The following is a 14481-nucleotide window of genomic DNA, read 5'->3' on the forward strand; positions in this document are numbered from 1 at the left end:
ACTTACACTTATATTCCAATCTCACATTACGTATGGAAAATTAAGAGGCTGTTTAATTTGGGAAAACACTTTTTGTTTTCATTTTTCTATTTGGTTTTAAAAAATTGTGTAAGAAATAGTGAAAATAGAAAATGAAAACAGAACAATAAAGATGTTTTTACTATCTAGTTCCTATACAATCTCTTTGGAAAACAGAAAATAAAGTAAAAACAAAGTACTACTTCTGTAATTAAATTGGAAACAGAAAATAAAGTAAAAACAAACTAATATTTTTGTAATTAAAGTGGAAACAGAAAATGAAAACAACTAAATGTTTCTTAACCGTGCTTTCCTCACTTTTTTAGTGCTATAGGCCTACAATTCACTGAACTAAAACTCATCTTTACACTTGCATTATTGCTTTTGGGGAAAAAATGATTGATTTCACTCTTCAGGAAGATCCAAATTAAGGTTTATATCTTGTTGCTTTTGCTGGCCAGTGATGGTGCGGACAACTGCTTCAGCTAATGACATGGAGAAGTCAGGATTTTTTATTAGAGAACTTACATATTCTTCAATTCTGATGTTGCTACCACCATTATTATTATTCTGTTGCATGGCATCTTCACAATGTCTCCTATGATCTGTTTGAGACCACCCTGAAAGAGCCAAGCCAATGTTCATGGGTTCTTTGTCATTTAATATGCTTGTCATCAGAGGTAAGTTATTAACCACTGGTGATGAGCCTTTAGATGTGGATGAAGATGACTCATGAATGGCCGCATGGTTGTGCTCTCCATCATAAGTTGCAACAACGATTGACTTATCATGTAAGCATCTTTGCACCTGAAATGATTAAGGCAAGACACAAAAAGAACAAATAAAAAAAATTAACCATATGATAAGGCAAAACAATGATAAGATTTCTTGAAGTCATATATGCACATGAAATATAATATAATTAGTTAACCACCATGAAGAAATGAAATGGATTTTACGCCCAACTAAACTAATTAATTACAACACTTACGCTATTCATTGACCGATTCTTTTTTTCCCTAATTGAGTAACCGTATGTCAATCTTTGCTGACTAGGAACTATGTTTAACAAACATCAAATGACCCAATTAATATTCTAAATGTCCAAGTTGTACATACAAGTGTGGTTAACTTGTGCCTCCATTAACCCATTAGCAATCCTAGCTAGTGAAGGGGTTTGAGTATTCTGCACAAGGTGCTCAAACTTCATTGCAGCTATTGTATATATACACAAAAAACCGATGCCTTAAGCAAGTCATTGGTTCGAGTAACATTGACTTCTGTTCACTTAAGTAAAATATCGAGTTAAAATCTTGTGAATAAAAAAAATATGGTTAAAGATTATCAGTCAGATTCTTCAACAAAAATTAATCATCTATTAAATTACATATCTATTGCTTAACGGAAAACATACTAAATGAATTTAGGATATGTTTATACCATATACCTTCTTTTTGACTGGGCACATGGGAGCCATGGAGCACCTGAAATAAGCTCTTGGTGAAGCATTGTCTTTGGTAACCTTCTGCCCATACTTCCTCCACTGATAGCCATCTTTTACTATCTACATTCCCAAAGGAAAAATTGTATAAACATATAGAAACTTCATGATAAAATTTGAACATTAATTAAAGTCATTTCATTGATATACAACTAAATTAGGGCATCACATACCAAACTATCATCCTTGGGGTGTGTTCTGACAAAGATTTGTAATGGCTTTTTTGCTGTGGGAAGCTCTAGTCTCGGTCTCTTGTTTGTATCAAACATAGGTGGTACTGTTACTGACCCTATTTGATTTGAACTCATGCCCTTGTGTTGTGCCTTGTTTATCTCTTGAAGATGGATCTCAAGCTTTGTGCACTTGCTGTTTAGAACTTCAAGCATCAGTCTTAGAGTGTTGTTCTCCTCTCTCACTCGTTGTAACTCAGCTTTAAGAGTTTCCACCTAATCATCAAATCAAGAGTGTTGTAAGCTTTAAGGATTTGCTACATATGCTTTCATCCTTAGGTAAAAATGTTCACAAGAGGAGGTTCATGTTCATTATATGTTTCTGAAAGGAAAGGTTAAGGGCACCAAAAAATTCCTTCCATGTGCAAAATTTCATTTGGGTCAGAGACAGGCATAGGCCGCAAATGAAATTACTCTCTGTTCAGTAAATTGAAAAGCATTCGTAATTTTTTATTCAAGACAAAAAAAAAAAAGCAACTAGAAGAACTAAAAATAATACAAAAAAGTGAAGAAAAAAAATCTAATATAATGTTTGTGTGTCCACTTCTTTCTTCTTTGCTGAGAATACAACACACATGTTTAAGATTTTTTTTTTATTGGTAAGAATTAAAAATAAGTATAAAAAATTTATAACAACTCATGTATTCTGTTCAACTAATTGATTTAGATCCCTTGATACACAAGTTTGTGATATAAAAAACATGAGTTAGAAGCAAAGAAAAAGGAGGAACTAATTAACCAGATTAATTAGTTTACCTTTTCATCCATTATGATTGCCGTGTTGAAGAGTTGAACGACCATCAATCACAACTGAGAATTTATCTTACTGCAAAATTGAAAGGTGATGATATGCAAACAATAACAAGTAAATTAGAATAGAATATTGAAGAGGGGTAGTTGAGAAGAATGGTGGGTTAAATGAAAGAAAATCTATTCATTTATATGGGCTATTAGTCTTTGGTCCCTTACTTTCTTTAATAATTCCTATATATGAAAAGAAAGGTAGCCAAAGATAAGTTCTGAGTCTTAGTTCTGAGTAAATTGTTCAATTCAACCCCATGTGTTAGAAAAAAATCTAGTGATGGAATATATAATAACACAAGAATAATTGCTTTGAACAATTTCACGTTGCGCCATATTTTCTTGTTTCTATAACGTAATGTAGTGTGATGTCATGCACCATGACATAAGCATAACCCTTTCCGTTATGAAAGAAAGTTCCGTTTCCCTAATTTCATCATGTCTCCAACGTGTTTCTAGGTACAAAGATAAGTCCAACAACTCTTTGATTATTAGGTATATTTCATAGCGCGATTCAGTACACACTATACACGCAAATATGTATGAATAACAACAATTTACCTTGTTTTATTCAATTATTTCATGACAATGCAAATTTCATAATTTTGCGACAATTTAATAAACATTAATATGTAAAGGTATAAAAATAGTATCTAGATTCCAGTATGTACGTGGCATGGTCTATGAATTTGACGACTCAAGACTAGTGACATAGTCATTATATAGAATTGGCTTAGAATGTGAACAAAATTAATCCAAAAGCAACCACTACTGAATATGAACATGACGTACGCGCGCACATTTCCCCTCAAAAGCATGATACCCTTTCTATGAACTTTTTCTTTTTTATAGTTTTTTATGTCAAGAAGATAGATCCTGATAAAAAATGTCTTGAAGATAGATAGACAACTCAGCAAAGAATAAATGATTGCATATATGGTTTGTTGCGCAACATAATTTAATAATTTATTGAAGAACCAGGGTCTTCATGGGTAGCAAGTCTATCCATGATTACTCGTCACAATTATATTAGATTGATTTTGTTAAGCGGGTAGATTAAATTTAATTCAATTTAATTAAAATTCGATCATAAATATTGGATAATAAGTTCTATTTTTTCAACCTAGCCTAATTTATTTAGTCGATAACCTGCGTTGACTTTCTTGTTATAAAGATCTTATGTTTAAACTTTTTAAAAAATCTTTCTAATTAAAAAGATCAGACTTGACTTTTAAAAAAAGCTTATTTAACTTGAGAGATTAACCTATTTATATAATAAATATATAATATATTATATATTTATATTTATATAAATATTATATATATATATATATATATATATATAAAAAGAGTTTATTATTTAGTTTCGTTTGTCTAGTTAGAACCTATTGGTTTGTTTATAGGCTCTTATATAGAATAAGTCACATAAACATGCTTTTAAATAAAGTCAGGTTAAGACTTAAAAAAGACTTATAATAAATAAATAGGTCAGATTCAAGCTTAATAATTATGATCTACGTCAGGTTTAGGTCTAGACTTTTGACTTGATCTGTTTTTATCCCTACTCATATTATATAATTAAATTTTTTATCATATATAAATTAATAATTAAATGCAAAACACATTAATTTTTAGCTCACAGAGTTTATTAAATTAAATCACCCATATTTTCTCTTTTTTAAATTATTTTTATCTCTATCTTGATTTTATTTATATTTACTCATGCTAATACAATACTTTATTTCTATCTAAAATAAAAATAGCATATTAACATTGAAATCGTTAATTTTATTAGTTAAATATTATCACAATTAGTCTCTTTTGAGTGTATTAATCATTACATACTTACAGAGCTCTAGACAAAAATAAATTATTGTTCTAAAAAATTCATTTTTTACAAAATAAAAATTATTTTTTAAATATTTAGAATTGATTAACCCAACTTGTTCATAATCGGGTTGGTTTATAAAAATAAACACATAAACTTAACCCAACATGCAAATTTTTTATCAAATTAGATAATAAATTTAGTCAAACTCAACTCAAATCGATCCGTAAACTATTTCCATTCATCAAAGTTTAAACTAAATCCCTTTCTAATGTAAAACCCCTTCCTATGGGAGGGTATTTTTTTTCTTCTTCTATTCCTCCATTTTTGTTATTTGTTTTACTTCAATTTTATTATATGTTTAAATGGATGGGGTTAAAGAGTTGAATTATATACAATTAATTATTTTCTTAATTAATAAATTATATATCTAATATATATTACTTTTATTATTTAGCGTGGCGCACAAATTACTATTAAAGCAAAAATTCCATTTCTTTTTATATCTGAAATTGGTATTTACAACCAAAACCATGAGACTAATCTCTCTCAAAAATAAAATACTAATTAAAAGATTCCTCTATTTACATGTGTCACTCTATTCAATAACTAAAAATTGAATCTCTATGGTATTTTTAAATGATCCAAATTACTACAACTTGTGTCACATCATAATGGTTATTCTTGATTGGTGCTGGACTGCAAAAATTCTGTTTATTTTTCATTATCTAGAAGAGTTTACACTTTGATATTGCTATATGCGCAGTAATAATAATATCCATATAGATGAGAACTTCCGAGTCCCCACTACTATAGTGGGGCTCAATATTTCCATGGCGGCGCATAAGAGTAAGGAAAAAGTCTTTTGTTTACACTGAAAATTTCATTAGTTTGGAATTTGAAAGCCATTTTTTCAAGCGAACGGAGGCGTCGGGCTATAAACGATAAAACGTAATTACACTAAAGTGGAATACAATCAATGCACGTATCTCATCTTGACTTCAACCTTGTTATCATCACCACCATCCACTGTATTTATAATTGAACAGGACTTATTTAAAATTTAGAAAATAAGATGAGAATAACTTGATTCTTTGTTTCATTGTCAACCAAGAATGAATTTATTGGACATATATAATATAATGTCACTTTATATTATTTTATCCGTTCAACCAAGAATGAATTTATTGGACATATATAATATAATGTCACTTTATATTATTTTATCCGTTCCATTATAATTATTGTATAAGAAAAAAATATTTTAAATTAATTGTTATTTTAATTTTTTTAATGTAACATTAATTAGTTTTTTTTCCTTATATTTCTTATATTATTAATGATAATATCTCTTATATTATTAATATAGATAATAAAATCAATAATTAACTAGTAATAACATAAAATTAATTTTATAAAAATATTATTCTATTTCATCTACTTATTATTAGTGTCAAAATTATTACGAGATAATAATTGTATAGTTTATAAGATTTCACACATTCAAAATTCTACACTGTTTGTATACTCACACGATATAATTTTTCATGGATATATAATATTACAATGTGAGCACAAACTTAATTTTGACTCTTCTAAGTACACACCCGGCCCCTGACCCTAAACTCAAGATCAATCTTGAAGTTCATGATGTGAATTTTGTGACTAATTTATTGATCTCAATTAGAATACGTACGCCATCATCTGGCGTGAATGTGAGTCACTCTAAACATCATTGTTCATTTTCTTATGGGTTACGTGAAAATATGATTTTAATGTGGAAAATATGATTATACTTGACTTTTTCTTATATAAATTATTGAATAACATAATCCCCATTATAATTTAGAAATCTTTTAAATTTATCAACGAACGCAAAAATCATTTGATGTGAAATTTTTTTAAGTTAACGAAGTGATTTCAAATTTGAGTCTTAGATAATTATATATTTACATTAAATATATATATATAAAAAAACTTTATTACCCATAATAATTTTAAAGAGAATGATGGCTTCTACGGTGAAAAAGTTGTCAAATGGTCTATAAGGGAGTTTAAAAATGTAAAATAATTTGGTATTGCAAGTTAAAATACTTCTAACCGTTTATTTATATTTTAAATGTAAAAAAAAAATGATTACTTTGACCCCTCTTTGCAAAAAAGTAAATGACAATTATGTCCCGCTTTAAAAAAATGTTATCTTATTATCCATATTATTATAAAAACTGGTTAACTTCGTCAACAATGTTCCCACAATTTATTTTTATTTTTACTTCCTTTCTGTTTTTTTTTTTCCTGAAAAATTCTTCTATTCTTTAACACCTTTACTATTTTTTTGGTAAAATATATATGGAGTCTCTGTAAAATTTAAAAGGTATTAATTTGTTTCTCATAATTTTTTTATTAATTTGGTCCCTATAAACATAAAACATATTTTTTTTATGATCCTCAGTAGTAATTTCATCAAACTTTTAATTTGATTTGATTAACAAACTTACATATGTAATAAATGAATTAAAAAATTTGTGATGGTTAAAATTTTCAAATGAATTAAACAATTTTTTGCAGCTGAAAACTTAAAAAATTAATATTGTAATTTTCCCTCACTTCTTGAATGATTTTTTTGCACCTTCTGATGCAATTAGGAGGGAATATATATAAAGCAAGATGTGTTTTGGTGTGTTCTAAGTGTTGTGCAAAAGATAAAAAAAGAAAATAATTAAGTCTATGTAAGGAAACTGTCTAATGAAGTTATCATTGAAGACCATAAAAAAATAAGTTTTATTTTGATAGGACCATATTAATATGAAAATTTTTATGAGAACCAAATTAATTAATTTTTTCAAATTTTACCGGACCCAAGTATATTTTACCTTTTTTGTCCTACTTCTGTACTTTTTTTTTAGTTTTTTCTTTCTTTTATTATTTTAAAGTTTTTTTTTTCTTTTTTATGTTTCTTCTGTTTTTTTTTTGTATTTACATTTCATCTTATGATAATAAATAATATAAAAAATAATTATAAATTTAACATCAATATTCATTTCTATGTAATGAGGGCGAGCCCTGGTGCAATGGTAAAGTTGTGCCTTGGTGACTTGTTGGTCATGGGTTCGAATCCGGAAACAGCCTCTTTGCATATGCAAGGGTAAGGCTGCATACAGAAAGAATTCATTTTTATGTAATAATTATATTGATTTTTATTTCCAAAATTATATTTATAAATGATTTATTAAATACATTTTATTATTCATAAAAAAATTATATGCAATAGTTTTTATTATATGTTATTTTAAAATTTTTTTTATACCAATAAATGTATTCTTTCTTATACAACCAAAAGTATTACACGACTTTTGCAGAAAAGATTCCTCCCATTTTATTTGCTGGACAGCATTATATAATTTTGCAGAATATATATATATATATATATATATATATATATATATATATATATATATATATCACGTGTAATAATATATTTGTAATTTATTATATTTTTATAATATTATGTTATCCATTATAATAATATATTTTTAGTCTCTATACTTAAAAATTGATCATTTTAAACTCATTTTAAAAAAGTATGTTGATGTAGTCCCCTCCTATGATACAAATGGTTGATTTTAGGGATTAAAATCACATGATTTTTAAAGTTTAGGAACTAAATATACTTGTTTATCTAAACCAAACTTTACTAAAAGTATAGATACTACATCGATGGATTACAGGGACTAAAACCAAATTTTAAAGAAAGTAAAAAATCATATTTTACCCAAAAAATAAATTATAAATAAGCAACACAACTTACATTACATTACAAAATAGGAAATTGTTTTCTGCATCTCCCATTGGCTTCCTACAGGTCTTTTCGGAATCGGAATGTAATTTTATATTATGAAAAGATCTTTCTAAAAATGTAATTTATCGAAAAGATCTCTCCAGAATATAAAATAACATATTTCAAAAGAGACCTTTTAGGAATGTAATTTTTTTTACACTTTGAATTAGATGTTCTAGAAGTTTAAAATAATAATAATAATAATAAAATTAAAAATTCATATGTAAATCATGTCATGTATTGATATGAAATTCATTTATTGTTAGTGATTGTTTTAACCAATATTTTAATTATATTTCTCATTAGTAATAATTTTAATATTTTATAAAAAAAATTTAAAATCTATAAATGAATTGTATTTTGAACTTTAGTGTGTGTGTGTATATATATATATATATATATATATATATTAGAGAACTTACTAATTATTAAATTATTCAAAATATTGCTTATAAATAATAATGTTATAAATTTAATAATTTTTTTAGAATATAGCTGTAAAAGTAAAATAATTGAGTAAGAGGTGAAGAAATAAATTTGGAGGTGCAATTAGCAATTGGCTATAAAATATATGCATCGCAGTTTTATGGTCAATAACAACTTTTGCATTTTTGAAAATAAAACTTCAACTTTTAAGTACAAGTTCAAGATCATTGTGGTAAATTACAACTTTCAATTCAATCTATAAATTATGTTTAAAAACACATCTTCAACCGTCCAAATTATTTATCATATATCCAATGACTATTAAACATCAAAATCACACTTAAACCACTTGTTACAAAGTTTAAAACAACATTACTTACTGGATTTTCCATAGGTCAATCATGGGAATTGTTTTGTGCACTCAACAATTTTTTTTTTAAATTCTGCAACTACCCTGGTAACTAATTGGTAAGTGCACCAATTCGTTCAAGTAGTACTTTAAAACGGTAAGACCGAGTATCCTTTCCATAGGGATTTTGTTTGTACTCAACTAGTGCATATTCAATTTGTGTGCAATTAATGAATGAATTGGGAAAATGCTAAGTAAATCATTTTGGTTGTAAATTAAATGATGGTGCAATTCTAGACTGGAACTGAGTAAAGGGAACAAACACTGAGCTTGATGATGAAAAGCGAATGCAGGATTTTATTATGTCGGGGGCTCCCTACCGAAACCTCTCTTGATGTAATTAGGGTAATTTTTCTCTATTTCATACTATTCTAATTATCACCTACATTTGTGAAATTACTCTAATTGTGATTCCTCACACGAGAGAGCCTAATTCTCCTAGTTTCTTTCTTAATCCCTCAAGAACTCAACTAAGCGAACTGCATGACTAATAAAGATGTACACCTTGGCTAAACTACTTCACACTATCCCTAGCAATGAAGCATTTTAGATGATCTTCCTAGTTCTAAGGATTAACCACATTTCCCAATGCTTAAACCTTAACATAACATATAAATGGATGATCAAACCAAGTACATCTATACATGGAAATCAACACAGGAAGAACAATGAAACTAGTAGTAATATTATATAGATAGTAAGAGTTTTTACATCAAGAGAGTTTGGTGGGAAGATCCCCAACAGTGGATTGTTTAGCCCTTCATAGTCATGAAGGGCTCAAATATACAAAAGGGTGTAAAAGGTGAAAGGATAGGGAATGAAGGTGAAGTGGCGAAAAAGAATAAGCTCTTAATGATTGTCTTTTTCCTCCAGCTCAAGCTTTAGGGCTTCTTCTTATCTCTGCACTAACAACCTTCTCTTCCCCCCTTTTTTTCTTGCTTAAAAGCTTTTTGAGTTTGAAATCACGCGACTGCACACTGAGCGCGTAAATGTGCTTAGCGTGAGTAAGCGAACCATGCGCGCTAAGCTCCATTTTGCTTGACTGCAGGTTCTCTAAGCTGCTTCTTCGCGCTGAGTGGCCATTTTCCTGCTAAGCGACACAACTCGCTAAGCGAGCATGACGCGCTGAGCACAAACCATTAGGCTTCAACTTCTCTCTCTATCCCTTGCCTGTATATCTGCAAAATAAAATCATCAAAACAGTATGAATTAGCAATTTAAGGCACCTACTACATAAAAACTTGGAGGTGTACATCTTTATTAGTCATGCAATAAAAATGGGAAGATGTTGCTAATTCTTATATGTTTTAATTACATAATCTACTTATGCACATCAGTTATCAAACTTCCCCAAATTTAAAGCTTTACTTATCCTCAAGCAAAAAGAAGCTAACTATGCTTAGTTAGGTTAATGACCTGTTTAGTAAGTATCAACCAAAGTAATTGAGATAATTTCACATCTATCAATCAATATCTCCCCCAAATTTGAATTTTGTCACATTTCAAGATAAAAGCATGTGCAATTGAGCCAAAGAGATGAAATCAGTTTGCTAGCATGACAAGCATCAAGGAAGATTGCCTACGCTTCTTTCCTCACAAGCCAGTGTTTCTCTTAAGCAAACAAGTGTTTTAGGCAAGTGTCAATTCATCTAAACAACTAATAATCAATTCCTAATTTTGCACTCCATCTCATTCCATGCAATCATATATACACAATGTGGATCCTAAGGGCTTTATTAAGCTTGTAACGTGGTCGGTCTAGGAGAGACTTCATGGTTTTTCGCAGATGCAAAGCTTAGGTTTTAGGAAAGCATTCTTGTATTCCCTATTTTCCTGCCATCATGATTTCCTTACTACGTCCCTCTTTTCTTTGATTACCCTATTAACATCACACAATATTCTATTGGACACAATTGCTTCAGGTTTCTATTTCTCATTCAGTGGTTTTTTTTTTTACAATGACAATGGCATTGTGCCACTTGTTGCACTTTACCTTAACTGTGTGATGTTGTTACAATCCCTGTACATAAATAGTTACAAGCACTCCCCCAAATTTGAACCAACTATCTCTTCTAGCACAATGCTCTCCTACAACCTAAGACAAGGTGTGCCAGACAATCATTTCATTCAGTTAGGGTTCAGAAATAAATTCAGTTATGTTAGGCTCAAAGAGATGCAAGGGGTTCATTCATTTGCTGATATAGGGAGGATATTTGGCTTAGTAGCTAAAAAGGAAAAAAAATCACAACATGGCCTTGATCATTTCCACATCATGCATCTATTCAGCATTAAGAGATTTATGCGAAATCAATAATTTAGAGTTAGTCGTTCTCTCATAGTTAAGGTTCACACAACTCACTGGTTTACAAGCAATTAGTCTACCACTCCCTAATTTCTAGTCATGCAAGCTAATCGTTTCACTCACGCGCAACATTTTCACACTCTATCAATCAAAATAATGCACACTCACTTGAAGTAAAAAAATTTCTGAAAAATAGATATCACAGTGCAGTTCACCCATATCATGCAATTGATTCAAACCATATGCCTTAGAAAAAGAATTCCATGAATCTGTTAGATCAAAATATATATCATGCATCACTGCTATCAAAATTATAAAACTAACAAAGTTCTGCACCATAAATTACTGCAAAACCATAATGAAATAAAATTTTTGTAATGCAAAAGAAATAAATGAAGTCTAGGTCCCGTCACTCAATCATGGGTGGGCCATGGGTCCCAAGCTCCCTGTGCTAAAGTGATATTAGTTACATAATCCGCATCCATCTCAGTATCAGCGACACCTGCATCAATATCATCTGCTGGGTCCTGAGCCATGTCAGCACTTATATCAGCTGGGCCCTAAGCCTCAAGAGCCTTACCCCCCCCCCCCCCAAACAATGGAAGGCTGGACTCCGGGCCAAGTTACCTGCTCCATGAATTTTGGCAGGGAAATGAATGGCTACTGCTGAGAGAGATGGTGCATGTTCTAGATTGTGAGGCAGAGACCATGATGAATACTCTACAACATGGGCACGAGCTGGTTTAAGGAAGTGGAAGAGTTGGAAGATGCCAATGATCTGGGAAGGGGAGGAGCAACTGGGGTGCCTCTGTTGGAGCCCTGGCCCTGGCCTTGCGGGACCCCGGAAAGGTGATAGAGGGATCATCGGGGTTCCAACAATTCTTGCGGATGTAGGCCATATTAATGGTCGGGCTGAGGGACTCGAAGGTGAGAGACCTGCGAGCCTCACACAGAGTTCTGATTAGAGCCGAAAAGCCCAACTTGGAGGAGTTGGATTGGGCTATCTGAGAGATCTGAGAAGATATCATGGCACCGACATCCATGTTCATCTTCATGACAAGTCTATAAACCAACTGAGCTCTGTTCACGTTAAGGTCGGAGGTGTGAGAGGTGGGGGCAAGGTTGGAGTAAGATAGGACACTCCAAGTCTGAGCTAAGGTAGTCAGGTCCTTCCTCAGCAGCTTCCATGGGGCTCCCTCAACATTCAACATAAATCCTTGCCTTGGAATGCATAACTTGGCTGCTATGGCTTGGTGATCGGGGTAGGTGTGGCAATAATGAGAGTACTCCGGATAGCGCTCCCCTACCTCCAGAATCACTAGGGTCTCCAAGAAGTTGTTCAGGGTAGTGGCATCAAATTTGATCAGCTTCCCCCTCAATTTGCATTTCTTGGGAGAGCGATCCTTAGGGTCATAAAGGTTGGAGTAGAACTCCTTGACCAAAGCCATATCTATGCGGTTCTCCATCTGGCGGGTGAGGTTTCGGTGCCATTGTCGATGCTCCAGCTCGTGGAGGAACTCATCATAGTGGGAGTATGCTAACTCGACGTGCCTCTCAAGTAGGATGTTCCGGAGATGAATGTTGGTTTGGTACCGGTCCTATGCCTCCTCCGACATAAACCGGGAAGAGTCATAGGACTCTTGAGGGCGAGAGGAGGAAGCACGCTTCTTCTTCGATGCCATTTGCAACACACACACAAGAAAACAAAACCAAGATAATATCATTAGAACATGAAAAAGATCAGAGAAAGATGCAACTAACAAGAAGAAAGCGCTAAGCTGTGATGGCCGCACTTAGCGCCTGTGCAAAAAATTGGATGAGTGCGCTAAGCCACAAGGGTCGCGCTTAGCGCCAAACACTGAAAGTTTGGGGGCGCTAAGCCTAATTTAAGACAAAGGGGTTTTTGGGCTGAGTGATCACGGTGCGCTAAGCCCAAGTAGGAACATAGAAGAAATTGGGCTTAGTGCTGAGGGCGCGCTAAGCCTTGGAGCAACCAGAGAGAGATTTGGGCTTAGCGCAAAAGAGCGCTAAGCCTGGGAGTGAAAGGGAATCTGGATGAGCGCGTGAGATGCGCTAAGCCTGACACAGCCGGTAGAAACGAACACAAAGAGGCTTAGCATGAAAGGTGCACTAAGCCTATGTATTGAAGCTAAAAAGCCTTGATGGCTTAGCGCCACTCGTTCGCTAAGCCAAAGTTGAGGACATGAAAAGGCTTCGGAGCTCAGCATGACCAGGCGCGCTAAGCTCCATCCCAGAACACCTAGATTCTGGAAATATGAACACATAAAAGAACTCGCTAAGTGCATAAGTTAGGCTTAGCGAGTTCATCCAAAAACCCAAAAAAATATGAAGAAAATTCATGAACTCGCTAAGCGCATGGGTCAAGCTTAGCGAGTTCATCCAAAACCCAAAAAATATGAAGAAAGGTATGAACTCGCTAAGCGCACCAGTCAGGCTTATCGAGTTCATCAAAAACTAGAAAAGAAAATCCATGTGAGGCTCAAAATGCACCAACTGACTGAGCCATAGAGATAAGCTTGGCGGTTGCACAAAAGCCAGAGCCTAAGATGAATTAGCCTAGAAACAACAAAAAGACTAAATGCACTGTGGGACCCTAGAGAATCAAAACCTAAGGAGAAAATAAAAATAAAATAAAGAAATGATGCTTACAATGATGCTTTCAGTCACAAAATGCACAAAGGTTGGGAAAGGAAAGAGAAGATGCACGAAGGAAATAGCTGTGGGAGAGAGAGAAAAGGAAGGCAAGGAGAATGAGTGAGGAAAAAAATGAAGTGGGAGGAATAAGGGAGGTTTTTGGGCAGTTTGTGAAACTGCCTGCAGTTATGGATTGCACGCTTAGCGAGGTCATGTGCTTAATGCGCAGTCTGACATCAGTGATGACATTAAAGGGTCGCTTAGTGAAGGCATCTCGCTTAGCGACCTGAGGACGAAGTCCTTTGGTTTCCACCCCCACTGATTTATTGTAATTAAATATATTTTTTATCGCGCTTAGCGCGATGTTTTCATTAAGCCTAATTTGTGAAACACCCAACCCCAAAGGGTTTTAGGCTCAGCAAGTTCTGCAGTTGGGATTGGTCTGTAACTTTCGCTTAGCAAGCACCAACCCG

At 32.4% G+C, this 14481-nt stretch overlaps 1 protein-coding gene across 2 annotated transcripts; it reads right to left on the reverse strand.

Moving 5' to 3' along the window:
* Positions 1-132: 132 nt before the first annotated feature.
* On the reverse strand, positions 133-2811 carry LOC114384950 (probable WRKY transcription factor 40). 2 transcript variants are annotated; one of them, XM_028344804.1, is made up of 5 exons: positions 2719-2772; positions 2506-2575; positions 1693-1965; positions 1466-1582; positions 133-825 (listed from the first exon to the last, which is right to left on the reverse strand). In XM_028344804.1, the coding sequence occupies exons 2-5, from the start codon at positions 2548-2550 to the stop codon at positions 424-426; spliced, it is 837 nt and encodes a 278-aa protein (XP_028200605.1). In that variant the 5' UTR covers positions 2551-2575; positions 2719-2772; the 3' UTR covers positions 133-423. The 2 variants fall into 2 exon arrangements, with proteins under 2 accessions (XP_028200605.1, XP_028200604.1); XM_028344803.1 differs by having other exon boundaries at positions 2506-2811.
* Between the last annotated feature and the right edge of the window lie 11670 nt (positions 2812-14481).

Source organism: Glycine soja, chromosome 14 (assembly GCF_004193775.1).
Source record: "Glycine soja cultivar W05 chromosome 14, ASM419377v2, whole genome shotgun sequence".
NCBI classification, from domain to species: Eukaryota; Viridiplantae; Streptophyta; class Magnoliopsida; order Fabales; family Fabaceae; genus Glycine; species Glycine soja.

Excerpts from the sequence above, each read along its gene's own strand:
- LOC114384950 (XM_028344803.1), bottom strand. The coding sequence starts at position 2,550 with ATGGTCGTTCAACTCTTCAACACGGCAATCATAATGGATGAAAAG. Across the intron at positions 1,966-2,505 it reads CAATCATAATGGATGAAAAG|GTGGAAACTCTTAAAGCTGA; the intron begins GTAAACTAATTA and ends TTTGATGATTAG. Across the intron at positions 826-1,465 it reads TGTGCCCAGTCAAAAAGAAG|GTGCAAAGATGCTTACATGA; the intron begins GTATATGGTATA and ends TAATCATTTCAG.